Source organism: Mchenga conophoros, linkage group LG12, assembly GCF_057382185.1.
Source record: "Mchenga conophoros isolate Kocher_MC1m ecotype Shallow Benthic linkage group LG12, M_conophoros_male_GT1.1, whole genome shotgun sequence".
Lineage (NCBI taxonomy): Eukaryota > Metazoa > Chordata > Actinopteri > Cichliformes > Cichlidae > Mchenga > Mchenga conophoros.
Window position 1 is genome coordinate 13,118,797 of NC_140537.1, and position 19,145 is coordinate 13,137,941.

The 19,145-nt window shown below is 39.2% G+C and overlaps 1 protein-coding gene across 2 annotated transcripts; it reads right to left on the minus strand.

The window, feature by feature from the left end:
• Positions 1-3,123: 3,123 nt before the first annotated feature.
• Positions 3,124-17,553, minus strand: zbtb34 (zinc finger and BTB domain containing 34). Of its 2 annotated transcripts, XM_085293793.1 has the most exons (3): positions 17,266-17,553; positions 10,815-10,873; positions 3,124-9,742 (listed from the first exon to the last, which is right to left on the minus strand). In XM_085293793.1, the coding sequence occupies exons 2-3, from the start codon at positions 10,815-10,817 to the stop codon at positions 8,180-8,182; spliced, it is 1,566 nt and encodes a 521-aa protein (XP_085149919.1). In that variant the 5' UTR covers positions 10,818-10,873; positions 17,266-17,553; the 3' UTR covers positions 3,124-8,179. The 2 variants fall into 2 exon arrangements, with proteins under 2 accessions (XP_085149919.1, XP_085149918.1); XM_085293792.1 differs by lacking the exon at positions 10,815-10,873.
• Positions 17,554-19,145: the final 1,592 nt, after the last annotated feature.

A 19,145-nucleotide genomic window follows, 5' to 3' on the forward strand; every position in this document is an offset into this window, starting at 1 on the left:
GGCTTTTAGTGAAAAGACCTCCTAATGCTTGGGGATAACAAGTAAAGATGGGAATTGATAAGAATTTAGCGATTCTGATTCCATTACCGATATCACTTATCCATTAGATTTCTTGTCAGTTCTCTTAGCGATTCTCATTGAGTTCTCCCTGGCTCCTCTTTGAGAGTCACCACCATCTCTAAGCAGCATATCAAATACATTACATTCATGCAAGTGAATTACATGCTGTGTGGTAAATGTTTCTGCATGTTGGAGGTATTTCTCCTCTTGTTGTGATCAGTGTTGGGGACATTAGTAAAAAAAAAAAGTCATGTATTACATCGAAAACTTTTTTTAAGGACAAAGCAGTATGTTACATAATTACTCCCAGGAGAAGGTAATTTGTTATATTACTTACTCCCTACATTAGTTTCACGTTTCTTTGTAAAAAATGACCTGAAACACATAATTGCCATTTATCAATATTAAACTAGAGGCTACAGTCGCACACACCAACACAAATCCTTATCCGAAGGAGGAGACACATACTGTATGATCCTTGTCTTAGTATTTAGGTATGAACACAAAGCAAAGATGAAAACCAGCACAAAGAGACATTTAAGCAATCGCCACAGTGATTCTGCTTTAGAAACATGAACAGGTAGAACTGAAGGCTGCAGCCTGACTGCTCATCTGTTTGTTACCTGTTGAAGCTCAGGGTCTGTCTCCAGGGCTGGGTTTAGCGTTCACTCAGGAAATGTTACTCTGGGTTCTTGGCTAGCTTACCGTTAGCATGCAGATGTTTGCAAAGAGCCAGAGTTGTGTTAGCAGCATAATGCAGTTGTTTCTGTCCTGGATACAGTTTGCATTTTACCATCGCACTCTCATCCTTTTGTGCAATAAAAATAGTCATGCACACATGCATGCTGTAGACTGTCTATTTTCCTCCTCCAACACACAAACTGAAATCAGACGATTGTAGCAAGTGCAAGTAGAATGATAAGAAGAATCGATAAGCAGGCAGACTAACAATTCTAAGGAACAGTAATTAACTTTCACATAGCTTCTGTAATATGAAGATATTAAGAAAGATTGTAACCTTGCCTTGTGGTTGACTGCTTACTTTTCGTAACATCTATTCAGTCACATACTACTGGGCCTAAAGAGTTATGGTACTGTTTCGAGTCAGGAGGACAGATGTCAACTTTGCTGAGTTGTTAGTTAGGTTCTTTTAAACAAGAAATTCATTCAAACAAGACCTGTATTACAGAATAAAGTCCTTTTTTTCTTTAAAAAGACTCCATCACTTATCTTTCATATATAACACTTTGGGATTAAGTGAGGAGGTAAGTCAGGAGTATCTGTGAACTCTAGGCCGTAGCTGAGTCTTCGTGGCCTTTGTGGAGATGATACAAGGCAACTATTCATGACTGAGCCAACAACTTGTCCAACAAACACCCAGCAATCAGATTCTAACTCCAAAACTGTCATATTGACACTAATGAAACAGCTACCCACTATTTACTCGGATCCAGCTCAGTTTGTGTTACGAAGCCGCAATACATCATACTCACAGAATGCAGCAAAAGACGCCTTATGGAAACGGGACTACCTCTGGGTTCCTGGCCTTGTATTTTGTGGTTCTTTTTATTCTCTTATTCCACTGAACAGAGCACTTTAGGGTGTTATTTTAGGATCACGTCTTTGCAGTCCTATAACGCTGTCATTTAAATAATTCGTCCAATTTATTAAAACCTCCAGCAACGAGTGATGCATCACCTACTGCCAAGTATTGTGTTATTTACTTACCAAAGATAATTGAAGTTTATGTCAAGCTGATACAAACTGCCTGACAGCGTGGTAAACAAATTCAAAAGAAAGCTTAATCAGCATTCTTGCACAAGCTCACACAGAATTAATGAATGATTAAGGTCTCCTATTCTTGCTTGTACGTACACACATATAAAACCCATAACTACATGGTGCGTATGCAGCTAGTGTAATAATCCCTACAGCATAGTATTTGATCCTTGTCTTTGTCACACGTGCCAATAAGGAGAATATCTCTGGATTTTGGAAAAGACAAAACAAGGAATTTTAAGACATCACTTTGATCTGTGGTTTTCACTATTTACTGTTCAGGGTATCTGCCAGTGTATTTAAAGCCAAGGGGCTCAATTTTTCCATGTGTGAGGCAGCTGTTGAAATGGCAATGGAAGTTAAATGTGTTACCCGTTCAGAAACACTGCAAAAGTCAAAGCATTCTAGTCGTCAGCATTTGTCTCACACATCCTTAATATTTCTAATGTGACGTCAACCATCCAGGCTACAGGTTGAAGCACGCCGTGTAATGCATAGCAACGCCTGAATGGAAACGAGTGTAACGTGTGCCTATGTAACTGCCAGATCAACTTGTGATACATGTTCTAGGCCTTTTCCTTTCTGTGAAAGAGCCCACACAGGTTTAACATGCACTCAGAGCTCACCGAGGTGCAACAGAGGAAGCTGACAATGTTTTATCACAAAAGCAACACACATGTCAGACACTCACATTTGTGAAGGTTTCGCACATGTGCACTATCATTTAATGTATACATTACTCCCATGACCTTAACACAGTACGGACAGGAAGAACAAACAGTTCAGTTGGGTAAAGACTTTGACTGGTGATAAATGTATCAAAATATTTGAGACTAATCAGGTTTATTGTTTTATGTTTTTCAACTTCTACAAGCATCACAAAAAATCATGCTTACCTAACTCAAAGTAGCTTAATTTTCATATTTCCCATTGTTTGCTTTAAAGTTTTCTAACATTTTAAAAGTGAAATTAAATTTCCCTGTTTTCAGTGACAAAGAATCTGACACACTCTCCTTTCTACGACTCTCCAAACTAATCAGTAACCTTTTGATACTGACATAACTGATATTATATTATTCTCTAGCTCCCTCTTGAGGGTAAAAGTTGCACATGCGTAACAAAGAATCACTGCAGTGCATTTTAACATTGTTCAACATAATAAATAAAGAAAGGGTGGGTGAGTAGAGTTCTCCTTTTCCCCGTTTTCTAAGAAAAGCGTTAATATTAAATAACTGATAGATCAGTTCAGTTAAGAGAAACAAAACAAAACAAAAAAAGACAAAGCAGAGCCAAATCAGCGTCTTTATTTTACAAACGCATTATTCTATTGACATTTTTTATATAATAAAAAAGCAATTTACAAGCTTAAGAACCAAAATGAAGCAGCACTGAATGATTATGAGTAAAATATATAATTTGAATAAATATATTTTATTTCATGCTATAAAATAAATTCATAAATGGCAATAGATACAACATCAGCTCTAGCTAGCTTCATTTACTTCATAGTTGTACAAAACAGTAGAGTTCTGAGGTTCACAGTTGGGTTGTGAGGTTGTGTGTAGAGTGGACAAAACAGGAGCGGAGGCATTTCTGCTATCATGGTTCAGTTCGTGGGCTCAAATGCACCTCATGCTTCAGCTCTGTGGAAAATATGGGCTCATTGAGACCTTGAGGCAGAATGTTTGGGAACAACTGACTGAGGACTTGTTTCCCCACCTGAAGAGAAGTGCACAATTATACTACGGACATATGGTAGAACGTATGTCCAGTGAGACCACTTTTAATGCTATATACCCTGAGTTCTACTTTTTTTTTTTAATGTTGTTTTTTGCCTTGTCACCAAATGCACACGAACCAGAGACATACTAGTGCAGAGTTAGGGGGGATTCAAAAACGAAAAGGAACAACAGGTAGACTGAAAACGTCCCCTCTGATCCTGAACAACTGCACCTACTGTCTCGGAGCCTGAGGAGCAAAAGGAGACCACTGAACTTCAACATAGCAACAGAGAGCCCGGTCCCAAACAGTGGCTATATAGCCCAAAATCCCTTTCATTATTTCACTCAGCTGGAGGTGCAACTCTGAACAGTGCCACTGAGTTTGATGACTGAATCACGCGCTCAGTTCTCGTGTTGCAGTTTACCAACTACCACTGGATTTTCAATTGAGCATTTCAACCGCGTTTTCACTTTCATATTTTTTTTTCTAAAAACAAGAAGTCAACCTGTCCAGAGTTTCAGAAAATATATAAAAAATAAATCGATATCAAATTGTCCTGGTCCTACTTCAATTCAACAGCTCCCTGACTTTCAGTTTGTTTGATACATGACAGGCCAATATTTCAAAAGGTTTGATGATCCCAATACACCACTTTCACTTTCAAAAAGGTTATTGCTTCTCTTTTTTCAAAAAAAAAAAAAAAAATACACAGTGGACAGAAACTGACAGAAAAGCTATGGAAGACTTACGATTTCTTTTCTAAGCCTGTATCAGTGTTTGTAAACTACCTGAAGTGAGTTTCTTACAAAAGGAACAGGACGAGTTGCAAGTTTGCAAAAAAAAAAATTATCAAAAAAACAAAGAAAAAAAAAACACAAAGTAGTCTGACAGCCTTGTAAACACTTCTTTTTGAATACTTGTGGCCCAAAATGCATATCCTGTCGCTCTCAGCGAGGTGGAACTACAAGCTGACGAAGAGGGTCCATTCGAGTGTCTATCAAGTTTAGTTGGTTTTTGTAGGTGTGTACTGCCACGTACATAACTATGATACATGAATAACATTTAAACAATTACGCCCCTGTTCACCTACAACAAAAACATGGACTTGCTTGCTGAGGACAGAAAACTGAATTTCAAAGCACCATTCGAGGGGAGAGGTCCTTACAGAAGTGATTGAGGCCTTTAAGATAACTGAGTCCCTAACAGGTAACTACAGAGATAAAGGAGACTCATCGGATAGAACTGGTATGTACTTTTAACCAAAAAACAACAACAAAAAGTAAGTGCACAATCAATGACAGGAAAAAAAAGTTTTTAAAAAATTGGCAATTGTACACAATTTTTTGGCTGAGCAGCGTGCAATTCAGCTACAGTATATGTAGGTAAGATATTTTTCTGCACAAATACTCAGTTTACTATCAGCTAAATATCCTGTCTGTTCTCATGCATCTCCTGTCTCTACTTAAATGCATAAACTACAGTACATTGATTAGATTGTCCTCGGTCGTTAAAGAGGAGGGGATTTAGTATAGCCTCTGACTATGGGGCAGCGGCTTGCAGGGAACAAGTTTGCCTCATCTGATTGTAATCAAATGCTACAAAATCAGTTACACTTTAAAATCAGTTGCCCATCATGTCACAGATTAATAAAATAAAATAAAAATCCAGTGATAGCAAGTGAAAATTAGGGGCAGAGCTTAAGTAGACTAGTACAAAATGGACAAGAATGACATGACTTAATTTCTATTCATTCTTGGCTCCACTTCACAATAAAAGATGCAGCCATATTTCATCATAATCTCTCCATTTATTCCATTCCAAAAGTAAAGAGGCACAAAAATCCAAGTGCCAGAATCTAAAACATAAAGCTTGTGGCAAGGCACTAAGTTTAAGATGCCACTTGTTGTGAAGCAGTCTCTCTTTTTTACACTGGCTTTAAACAATTACATTACCTACTGCACAACTTTTATACCTTGTTTTTATGGCTTAGTATTGTTATGTTATTTATGACTCTGCTACTTAATTTCTGCTTGTTCATTTATTTATTTTCTACACAAGTGATTGTTATAAACAGGGAAACATACATTCTTTTGCAAATTGCAATGAATTAGTCTTACATTAAATTAAGAACCTATTCTTCCTAACGAGCATTCAATTACACAATCCAGCCAAAATTTACCAGAAAAAAAAAATCATCCCCTATTAGTCTTTGGTGTTGTCTTTTGGCACAAAAATATTTTAGCAGTTTGTACCCTATTCACAAAACCTTGCTGATAATATTCCAAGAAGAAATGCTTGTTGTCTTTTTTGTCTTCAAATAAAGGGCAAGAATTATCGTAGTGAGGTTAACATGAATCAGAAACTGATTTTGTTGAGGTCAGATCAGCTGGCAACCCTGCGCACATCGCCCGCTGACAAAAATATACTTGACTTGGAAAACATTAATCTAAAAAAGTACTGTATATGCTGACAGACAGACATTGGTGATGATGATTAAGAGTGTTTGTGATAAATTCGTACACTAAAGACAATGAAAAGCTAGCTATACCGATTTTGCAAAATTATCCAAATTTTGGTTTGTCGATGAGTAAAGACGACGAATGCACATTCAAAGGAATAAAAAGGACTGCACTCTTAATATAAAATCTGACATAAGCAACAAAACACAAGATTCTCCCACCAAATGCACACAACGTAGGAAATAATATGAAAACTATAAAATTGTCAATCAATTCTCAATTCATTGACACAAATTCAGCATGGACCAGTTGGGACAAAATAAAAGCATAAAGCAGGTGCTCTTCAAAAATAAAGGCATTAACCAGCTGGATGGCGAGTAAGAAAGCAAAAATAGCACAAAAGGAACCACCCAGCTGAGCTTTAAATTAGCAAATTCTAATCATCAACCAGGCCTTTTAAGTGCCTTTTAAATGTGAATATGAATTTTTAAATCACAATGGAAATAAATCTCTATATTCCCACAACACCCCATCCCCGTAATTCAAATAGTATAGATAAAATGCAATGTTACCATATATGTGACTTGTAGCCAAAAGTATTTATGTGATTGCAGAGTCTCATCAAAGCTCAAGACATTTTTACTCAGAGTAAAAATCATCACAATTAAGACAGATTAGCACATTTTATTACTGGGACAGCACTCACCCAAACTGCTAACTCTGCAAAGTGCATCGATACTTTGGATCATCAGCTACCTCTTAAAACATTTACCTCTTAACCTTGACAATACCATAAAGTGGGCTTGACAAAATGAGGAAAACGTGTTACAAGTCTGCACCTGACCCTGAACAATGCAGAAAATGAATATCACAGATTAACTGTCCAATTGTAGAGGACACAATGGAAAACAAACCCATAGCTCTTTCAAATAATGGAAGAAAAACCATGTCACAATGGCTGAGATTCCTTTGTTCTTTCTGCTTGCATATTGTTCAGACTAGTATATTATAGTGATTTAGGTGAACACATCCAGAGCTGTTCCTGGTGTGCTGAGTTTACAATGAGTACTCCCTGCCTCTGTTAGACACTGAGTATCAAACTGGAACCCCAGGAAAAAACAAAAACATATACAATAGTTCTGAATAAACCTCATACAGGGGATATAGAGGAATACAAATTACTTCACTGTATGGATGAGATTCATCCATTACATGGATGGCAGCATCTAAAACCACGCCTAGGCTGACAGAGTGAGATCTCCAGTAGTGATGAGAGATAAAATCCTGAAGTGTTTTGAAGAAAAAAAATTTTATCTTGAAAAATAACAGAGAAATGTCTCTTACTCTGCTCTCCATATTTGCCCAATAGCACACAAGTAGGCCAGCAAGCTTTCTACTCATAACATAGCACCTTCTTAATCATGTTATCCTGGCTAACCATGAAACATTTGACAAGGACTTTGTCCCTAATCCATACAATCAGCAAGGAATATTTCCCCTAAGTATCAAGGCTTTGTGTTGAAAGAATATTCTTTACAGGGTTTGGCAATAAGATACTGTACAAAAAACCTAGAACGGATTTTAAACGTTGAACACATCTGTGCCTGGTAGGTTCTTGGCTATGAGGTAGAACCTGGTGAGTTTCATTTAAGTTAAAATACTGTCTATTATGAGTATGTAGTTGCATCATGAGGTATTGAACGGATATGTCACACGAAGCTTTGCACTGGCAGAAAAATCATTCCTTGTGTGTAAGTGGCCTCCTGTGGCCACATGTGCAAAAACAGGTTAGGTAAAAAGGTGATATGACAAGCATCTTACCAGAGCTTTCACATTATCAATTATTGCAACATGCCTATATAACTCTGTAAATATGTTTTAAAAAACATGGAAAGATAAAAAGAGAAATCAATCCGGGGGTCTTGATTATTGGGACCACCTTAAAAATAGTAAGTCGTTACTCCCTTTACTTGAAAGAATCCGATTTCTATAAAGCACCCATTTTCTCTCTGTATTTAGCATCTAACTTTCACAAAACTGACAGAAACCCTCGATGAAAGAAAGGTCCATAGTAGCGGGAGCTGATTCAAAAAGAGGAGAGTCCTTTAAATTGCGCTGAAATAAACATTTCTTAAAGCTTCCTTAACCTGAAGCAGGACCTAAAAATCACATCTTGATGCTTGAGCCTCCTCTGGACTGCACTTTGAACTCTCCTCCATTTCATTGGCTGGTGCCTCTTCTGCATATTGTGCCTCAAAGGCCATCCCCTCAGACGTATCTTCTTGGTCCTTCTGACCTGAGCTTCCCTCCATCCTCTCTGGAGAGTCCATGTGATTGCTGCCCTCTGATGCTCCCAGGTGCTTCTTCCTCAGGTGCTGGTTAAGGGTGCCCTGAAATGGGAAGCATTTCCCACAGATCTGACAGTGAAAGGGCTTGTTGTCCGTGTGGCCACGGATGTGGTACTCCAGCTGGTCTTTCCTTGTGTACTTCTTGCCACAGAATTTACAAACAAATGGGGTGATTCCCATGTGCAGGCGCATGTGGCGGTCCAGGCTCCCTTTCTGATTGAAGGTCTTTCCACAGTAGATGCAAATGAGTCTCTCATTGTAAGGGTACCACTGGCTCCGTAGGCTACGTTCTCGCACATCGTTCTCCAACCCTGTGGGTCCCACAGTTGATTCGCCATCGTCTGAGCCTGGTTTAATATGACTCAGCACCCCTGTGGGGATAGCCAACGGGCGCTTTGCCCTGGCTCGGCCACCTCTGAAGCCACTGAGAATGGAGCGGGAAGGACTGGTGTTGCTGAGGTTGACAAAGCACGGGGAGGACAGCCCTGAGTAAGAATAGGAAGCAGGCTGGATTACAGGACCATAAGAGCCCACAGTGACAGCCACTACCTGGTCTCCATCCACCAACTCTGTGTGATAGCCATCATCACCAGCTGAGGAACTGTCTGAATAAGTGGGCCTATCGGTCTTTTCTATCTTCACATGCACATCTGTTACTTGCCCATCTTTGCCAATCAGTTCCACTTGCTCTGTTTCTCCCTCCACGGGCGCATCGTGCTCTGACACACTATCACTACTGCCACGATCCGAGTGGCCTTCCTCTTGCTGCTGTCTCACCCGGCCCAGGCTTTTTCCTCCCAGCTCCAAGCGCACTTCATTCCCTGCCTGAGTCTGTCGGGAGTAGTAAGGGGGGGAGATCTGGGTGGGATTTATGAAGAGGTTGCTGTCATTGACCCCGTTGCGGCTAGTCTGCAAGCTGTCTTTCTCTGGGCTGCTGACACTAACTGGGAGGCTGATCTTGGAATGGAGGCTCTCCAGGATTTGGGTGCACTTGTCAATGATTGCCTGCATTTGCAGAAAGCTGGCAGCGGTGAGAAAACTGATAATATCTTTGAGCTGCAGGGACATGTGACCTGTGTAGCAGAAAGCAAGAAGCTGTTCAAACACCTCAGGGCTTTTGATGACTGAAATGGAAAGGCCACTCATGGTGCTCAAAGCTGAGTGGTCACGGAAGTAGGGTGAACTAGCTGCCAGCACGGCCTTGTGGGCTCGAAAGGGCTGGCCCTGAACGTGAACAATGATGTCGCACAGCTTCCCTTGCAGCCGCAACTCATTGAGTTGGGTCAGAACAGTGTTGCTGAACTCCGGCACATCAAACTCGATGTAGCTGCCGTCGTCCATTTCTTGTATACGTTTCTCCAGTTTGTTGACAGCCTGATGGGAGAAGAAAAAAGACAAAATATCAGATGTTGTCATATTAAACTGCAACATTTTAATAGCTTCAAGGTACAAAAAAGCACTGGGCCATGTATACACTCAGCTTTGTGCAGAAACTAATGCCATGTCATTCAAGCCCTGCACTAAATCATACCTTCATTAACACTATAATGTTAAGTAGGTTTAAACTGCTCCTCAAAGCATTTTTAAAATTTGACAAAAAATGAACTCCACTATCAGACAAGCAGGAGAAAATGGATGGATAGATTCCAATTTCTTTCAAGTTCACTCTTTACCCTAACAACCTTCAAACATTCAAGATTTTATGCTTTTCTCATTGGCATTAACCACCAACATGAATATGTGAATAATAATTGTGTTAATTACATATGCATTAGGGTGATTAATATATAATATAATATAATACTAATATATAGACTAATATATCTGCTACAGGCAACTGGATGAATTGACTACCAGTTGGTTTTTGGTTGCACTGCATGTACACACACACGGTTGTCTAGGAATGCAACTGTCACTGCCAGTTGCTGGACTGATTGTGACATGTCAAATTTTAACTTCGGTACCTTACCAAAGCCATTTCTTAATAGCCATTTCTCAACCTGTATGTGCACACACATGCTGTTTAAAAGCAGCACAAACTGAGTGCTTAATACAATGTGAAAAAAGATGCTTGGTTGAACCACGTAGCTCACTTAAATTTTTGCCAAAACAGTGCCCCTGCAATAAATTACAGCAACGAGGCAATTATTAGATTCTCAGCCATGGCTTTGGGTTGGCTGTGGATCACGAGGTAAAGCAGGTTACCTACTAATCGGAAAGTCGGTGGTTCAAAACCTGAATAATCCAGTCTGCTGGCTAAAGTATCCTTGGGCAAGATACGAACCCCAAGTTGCTCTCCAAGTTGTTCAGTGTAGTGTGAATGGTTGTGAATTTTAGATTGAACACACTTAGGTGTAGAAAGAAACTCTGGATGAATGAGGCATGTTTTATGGAGTGTTTTGAGTGTTTGAGTAGAAAAGTGCTATATAAGAACCAGTCCATTTACCATTTATTTCTTCTGATGTGACTGTTAGATAATCCTCTGTCAGGTTTTCCCAGTCTGTGCTGTGGATGACACATCAACTCGCTTTAGTTTCAATTTGGGAACGTCTCCTCTAAGAACGTTCTATCAATTTCTTGGACATTAGTGCAGTAGGACATGTGAAGCAGAGAGAAGATAAGAGACTACAGTTGTTGACAACACCTGAGCCTACTGTAAATGTATATCTAAAACCCAGATGGACAGACACCAAAAAGATCCCAAATGTCAGTAATTATGATGAAGGGAAGTTAGTCCTGGCCAGAGCACTTGCAACTGTACTGCTCAGTTGCAGATAAACCACCAAACAAACAATTCATTTCAACAGATATGGTCAAAAGAAGACAATGAGATGAAACCATGTTTTTGAAGTAATGTCTGGATGGTAGGTGCTTTGAAAATGAACAATGTGGAATCTGATTTCATTCTTTCAGCTCTGAAGAATGTAGCATTATCATGGGAAGATCTCAAAAGCTCTCTAAAATCTTCAGAAAATAATTACGTAAAAACCTCAGAGAAGAGCTTCAAGTCATTTGAAAAAAAGTCATTTCACTGTAAGTACAAACGGCTACAAGTGAGCTCAAACGGCTGCCAGTTTGTCCAGACTTGCTGCTCTGCTGACATGCATTTACAGTTATAAAGCGACACAATGCACTTGACCTGCATGGGAAGCAAGCTAGGTAACAGCCCTTGCAAACTAAGGCCTGACAGTAAATACAACATCACACTTTCTGGAAAAATGTGCTCTGGTGAAACAAGGAGAGGTATATATCGAAAGTAAAGTCAAACACAGACCAGAGACAGTTTTTCAAGAAAACAACATCATAACAACACTCAAACACAATAGTGGAAATACCTTAGGAAATGGGCAACTTGCTGAATCAGCTATGAATTTTGAATCTCGAAAACTGGTTGACGTTAATTTAAAAACATTTTGTTCAAAACTGCTTCCATTTTTGACCAAAGTTGCCTACCAGAGTCTGGTGGACAATTAGGCAATAATGTCTACATTTACTTCTAGGGAGCTGCTCAAGTACTGTATAGTCCATAGTAGTGTAAAGTAGGAGTGCTGGATATCTTGGTAATTTTCTTGGAAGGCAACATGTAAAGTTAATAAAGTGTAATTATTATTGAATAGAGAATTTCAGTTTCCCATGCTTTATCCTATAGTTTAATGTCTTTAAACTTCCTTACATTTACTACTTACTCGCTGCTGCTAGTAAAGAGGGAGTTGAAAGTAAAGTAACTCTAAGAAATGAAAGTGATAGAGAGATTATGTTCCTGTGTCCCGCATACACTGACTGCATTGTGCTATATCAGGCAGTTAGTCGTGCCATAAAGATATGTGTATACCTTGTTTGGCAGAGAAAGAAGAAAATCTGGTTCTGCCTGGAAGATGAGCGCAAGATAACCGTTCTTAAAAAGAAAAACCTTTTTTCATACCTAACATGAGCATGAGGAAGTACACCGTCTTTTAAATTTGCTGTTTGAGCTGTTCTTTCTTGATGAGCATACCTCCAATAGCTAAATTAAAAGGTTTACAACCTAAAAGTTGCAACTTTCAGGGTTTCACTTTCATGCCCCCATCAAAGTGGAGGGGCCAATGTTGACAACTGGCACACTAAGCTTCAACAATAATATATTGATTTAAGGTGGATTAAAAAGTATCAACAAATGGAAATCCTGCCTTCCTAGACAAACTAGTTAAACAACACTGGGAACACTTCTGTTTGTAAAAGCGAATACATTTATCTTGCAAACCTTAACTGGTGTGTCAGTTCTCCAGAATAGACTTCCTCCCTCTCAACTCCATCTGCCCTTAAATAATCTATCCCTCTGCACCTCCTCCATCCCTCCTGCCCCCTTGCTGGCAATTCAGCATGATCTTCTGTGCATTTAGTCCCTGTCAGCACTTTGGGAACACTTTATCTAGTTGCCAAAGCGTGCCAAGACACCTGTCCAAGAAACCATATGTCGTGATCCTGGTTTAGGAAAGGAGAAGTGGTAACAAAACATAAAGAACCCTAAAGCAGACATGCATTAGTTTCACTTCCTCCATAGGCAGCATTCAAATACAACATCTTCATACACATGCGCAAAAAAAAAAAAAAAAAGATTCTAGCAATGGCTGCCAACAGCATGCATGTGAGAAGGAGCCAAGTGGAAGGGCAGCCAAAGAATGCATGCTCAGTAGTTGAGATGCACATGCTGAGTGAGGGTCACATGCTTGGCTCACATGGGAAAGCTGAAAATGTTTAAACTCAGCTCAAAAATTACATCTGTGGCTCAAGTTCCTTGTCTGGTAATAGACCAATCTGATACAGCTGCTTCATGTAGGCAGGTAAAAAAGAAAGGGATATTTTACATAACCAAAACATCAGCGTAACAGTGATGGAAAGATGTCACACAAAGTTTGGATTCTAAAATGCTGCCATTTCACTGAAAGTCTAAGTCAGCAGGCAAACACTGTATGCTTTCTTCAACATCAGGACAGAAGTGCCTCACAAGCAAAAGGCTCGGGGAGCATTTTTAATGAGATTTTAAAAAATAATAATAATAATTATATATATATATATATATATATGTATATATATATATATATATATATATATATATATATATATATATATATATATATATATATATATATATATATATATATATATATATATATACACACACACACACACACACACACACAAAAGTAAACTAGATTGTGATACACCTAGGGGAGGGTACGATGTGAGACTCTTAGGAGTGAAAATAAGGCACATTCTGAAAAACGTTAAGGCTTAGTAAAATATCAGAAAGCAGAGCTAAATATTGGATGCTTAGCCTTTGGGTGTCTTCGCTTATTAAATTTGTTTGCAGTACATAAGTGGAATTCAAGAAAATGCTCATCCTTCGTTTCTGCCTACTCACATGCTTATGAGATGAACACAGTGGAAAACTTTATAGTAGAAACCATCCATATCTATAATCTTACTGCACTCCCCCCCACACACACACAAAGTACTTACATTCATAAACCACTAATGAGGAACAATTGACTAACACAATCATACAGCAATGTAAGCATTCACATGACTTGTTGGTGACAGTGTGCTCCCCAAAGATAAGATTCTAGATAACATACGAGGAGGTTAATGTTATCGTTCCTTTTTCATCATATGCATTCACTACAAGCAGCAGCTGAAGAATTTAGTTAGGAGTAACTAACCTTAGCACAAAAGGTAAGGATATTTGTGTTTAGTCGATTAATTCTTTACTGTAACAATACAGTAATACATCTTGTAATTTTGGAAAGTTTGCTTATTTCCTCTTAAATGGTGCCATGTTCCTATAGAAAATGAATTTTTGGGTTGAGCAGCAGAGATAAGTATAGGCGTTGCATCCATGAAAAACTTGGCAAATCTTCTCTGCCAGTGCCAAACAGCTTATTCTGTAATTGACTCTTGTTTGGTGTTGTTTATTAGATTGGATTATTAAAATATGAAGAAATGAGAGTTATTGGCAGTTCTACAATTCATTAAAGCCCATTTTAAATTAGTACCTACTTGGATGGACTCGACTCCTCTCAGATCAACTGGTTTTCCATTATAATTTAGTGCCTCCTGATTCGTGCGGTCATTATCATGGCAACGTGTAGGAGCGTGCCGCGACATAGTTAATATGCGACAGGAATGTTACAAAAAAGGTGGATGTCAAGGCAAGAACATACCTGGTGTTTGGTCTGTGGCTTTTCATCAGACTCACGGAAAACAAAAATGGCGGTTTTGATTTTCGTCAACTAGACGCTCTCATGACTCATCCTAGTGACACTACTGACCAGCTAATTGGTGCAGTCTGACGACGTGACATTTTAGAACCTGCTTGGATTCCCTGGAAACCTGGCCAAGCAGGTACTAAAAAATTACCTGGTACCAGGTACTTGGACCTAATGGAAAACCCTGGAAACCATGGCAAACTGTGCCAAGTCGATCCTAATGGAAAAGGGGCTTAATTCAACAAACTGGGGTCTCAGTAGCACCTGGAAGAACCATACATAGCCAGAACAGCCTGCCACCCACTCCTAATGCTGGTGACCAACTTGATTACACATTGCTGTCGGATGGCATCCCATGCTTAAACCAGCATTGGTGAGCTAGAGGGGCTGTGTTGATCACTCTAGCGCAAACTGCACACCCAGGTTTATCACACAATTGTTTAACGGGATTCAGGTCAGGACTGCAGGAAGCCCATTCAACCCTCTCCATTCCCAAATTCTGGAGGTAGTCTATGATAAAAACCACTCTGTCAAGTTTTTCATGGGTGCAACCAACATCCTTGACTCAGCAGCTCAACCCACAAATGCATTTTCCTTACAAAGGCGTCATCATTTAGGGGGGAATAAACAGGGTTTCAAGCAGTATAATCTTTATCGCTATTGCAGTGTTACAACAATTATTGATCCACACACAACCTTGTCCAGTAAAATTTGCACAAACTGTTTGTGCCAGGTTTAGTTAAAGGGCAACCCAGTTCACACAAACAACAATACTTTATGACTTTTCCTTTTCTGGATCAGTTGTCACGCATTCCCTGACAAATTTTCTACATCATATGAACAGCACTTTTAATGACCAGCAGCAATTAGCTGAGCCATCACTTCACTACACTGTATTTATACCTGGAGCAAATCTTACACTGTTACAACTACTGATGGTAGCAAAGCAGTTATCGAATGTCTACATTTTACTTTGTTATAAATACTGTACAATTTAATAAGACAATTTAAGGAAATGCATGAGAAAATATTAGAGTTTAGGTTATAATATAAAAGAACATCAACACAGTAACATTTATATAAAGAATTGAGAGATAAACATCACAAATCATGACAAAAACACAGTGGAGAAATTATTATTATTTTGAAATTTGCATGGCACTGTAATGTAACTGAAACAGACAAAATTACTACAGGCAGTCACTATATTGCCCCAATAATCTTCTAAATGACCAGGTTACAACACAGAGCTGTTTTAGCATATAACAATGTACACAGCTAACTCTCCTGCTAACTGTCTTGTGTTTCATAACGCAATATTGCTGCTTCTCCAAAACAGAAAGCAAAGCAAAAAAAACAAAAAACAAAAGCGGACAGTTGGGCGGGTTTAAACCATATTGCCAACTCTTAACTGTATTAGTCCCACTCTGATCTAACATGACTCGTAATATATATGATATTACTACTGTTTTCCGATATAGTTATTAACGAATAACACAAGTTGGTGGTTTCTTTGTAAATTATCAACACATTTAAATGGAAAATATAAGACAACAGCAATAAGCACAAGTGCTTGGTGACAATGAACCCAGGTATTCCTTATAATGTGTCTGACAGCTCGCCATGATGTCTCTGCACTTTGCCCTTCACAGTTGTAACATCACTATGAGTTAGTAGGCACCGACTTTTCCAAAGAGCCCTGCTACATTGATATGTTCTTTAGTCTTTATGTTTAAAACCTGCCTTATGAAAACGAAATTAGATGCAGGCTACTATCTGATATGTAAAATAAATGGGGGACCGATGCCACCCTGGGAACGAACAATAGGGTTAAAAATAAATCGTACCGTTACAGCTAATTTGGTGCGTTAACTTATTATGAGCTCCCTTTACCTGTGTCACCCTGGTTTGTGCATGGGAGAATATTAGCATGCAGCGCCTATCTAACCGCACATGCATGTCTTTCCATTGCGGAGCCAATCCAGGGTGTCTCAAACTTTAATGCAAACGCTTCGTTGATAGTTACTGATTTGGGGAGGGGGGGGTCTACTCTGCGGAGCAGCTAATGTTAGCGCTAGCTTGACAATTTACAGCCACCGGCTTTCTGTTTACATCTCCCCTGCGTCTCACTTCTGCGGTATCTTCTAGTTAGATTAAGGTGGGTTACAAATTTGCTTCAGTTCACCGGGCCGAGACATCCAAAAGTATCAAGCACCGCTCAAGCAGCGGCTAACTAGCCACATTAGCTACCCTAGAATCGAGCTTTATTCCAGAAAAAAATACATAACTTTCAAAGAGACTTTATTCCTGTGTAAGCTAACGAGCTGAACACGTTTTCTGTGGCTTTAAAAAAGCTTGACACCCTCACACGATTTAACTAGGCAACAACGTCGAACACGGGCACAAACTATGTAGGCTGTCATATGAAAGCGGTATCATGCTAGTTAGCTTATGCTAACAGAACTAGCTTTAGGAGCAACCGCTCAGTAGCGACCAGTGCTAGCTAGGAGCTAACGTTAACTAGCAATTAGTTGCTAGCGGTCGCGGGTAATAACTCCTCATTATTCACACTGCGAGAGCACAGAAGAGCCGACTTTACAAGCGTATTTATGGTCACCAGTCCATGCCAGATCTTAAGTCCACCAAACTCACCGTCTTGCAGATTAGCATTAAACGTTGTCCATTCCCTTCAGTGGTTCGCTAACGCTACAGCCAGGCCTCCCCCCCTCTCTAGTCCAGATGTGTCAGACAGTTGCTGCTGCAATTTTTTGCATCAACAGGAAGTGTTCTTTAGGCTCTTTACATTCATTCTATCAGCGTGGTTTGCAGCAGCCCCTCCCTTGCTTCATGTCAGCGTTGCATACTGTAACATCGTGTTCCCAGTATAGAACGTGATGGAGGACGCGCACAGGCGGAAAAATAAATGTAAAGTAACCCACAGTCGCGCTCTGATTGTTTTCTACAGATAACGTGGCTATACATTCTCTTATACGTCTACGCCCATAACGCGGCAGTGTACGTCAGATTCGCGTGCTTTCACTTTTGCTAAGCTCTATAAATCTGTATTTTTTATCTCTATAATCTTGTAAATTTGGTAAAACTATCGTTTGCTTTATTGGAATCAAGTTATACCGGCACTTTCCAGCTGTGTAGAGACCCCCACCTCCCCCCTCCGCCCCCAAGATGCACGCACACACACACACACACACACACACACACACACACACACACACACACACACACACACACACACATTTTATTGTTTAGTTTAGAAGCATAAGATTATTACCAAAACATCTGCATTATTACCAAGTGTCTTAAACTCTGACTCGTTTGATCAAACTGCTTCGACAGCTTTAGTCAACTCTGCGTTCATAAGAGTTGATAATATATGTATATATATTCTTACTTTATTATATTTTTCCAACGTGCTTTGTTAATACTTCTGGTAAATCTACGATAATCTGGCATTATACATTAAAAACCATTAATTCTCTTCTACCACAAAGGGGCGCCAGAGACTAAATTGATGAAACACAATCTCGACCTCTCACAGTGACGCGCAGCTTTCAAAACGTACATCGGGATAGCAAGGGAATCATCCAATTTAAACAATGACATTATTGTTAATAATAATAATAATAGTAAATTGCTAAACTGAATGTAAGTGATGTGCAAAAATGTAAATGTGTTTCTCTGGCTTTGAACCATGTGGTGAATGCCCATGGACGAGTGAGGAAAACACTGGAACTCAGCAGAATGAGGAAATGTTCTGTTTCATAAAGCCCAGTGTTGGCTCACATAGTAGAAATAAACATTGTTGGTCGTAATTCTACAATTAATTTAATAAATCGACCAATAATGACATAGTATAAAAGAATATCAGTGTAGGAGGAGTTTAGGTAAACACTATTTTAATTTGGCTCTCACTGAAATACTGATTTCTTCCCTGCTGTAATCTGTTTTATGTGCACTTAACGGTATTCAAAGAAGCCCCGCAAGTATATATATATATATATATATATATATATATATATATATATATATATATATATATATATATATAATTTTTGCATAAAAGCTTTGCTCATTTCATTTTATCTTTCATAACCCATTCATGTGTAAATATCAAATGTAACCTCCCCAGATGTTAATATTATTGCTCTTTGTATCAAACTTGATATGGTGTCTGTTTTTCTGTTGGTAAAAGGGACAAACACACCTGTCTTTGGTCTACTCTTAGAAAGACTTTCTATGCTCCTTGTGGTGGAGAGGAATGAATGTGCGCTGTGTGTGTTTCTTTCTCTCTTTCTTTTAAAGTGTGAGTGACAGGTTGGCAGCTCAGGTGAATATCTGACCTAATCTGTGTGCAGGTGGGTGATCGGCGTAGAGAAAGGAATCGCTTTGTCATTGCACGTGCTTCTTGTTAAACAAGTCACTCCTCTATCCTCGACCATGATTTGCTTTTTTTCCCCCATCTCTTTTTTTCCAGGAGCTTGATGCACAACTGAAGGTGCAGCCAAGGTATGGTG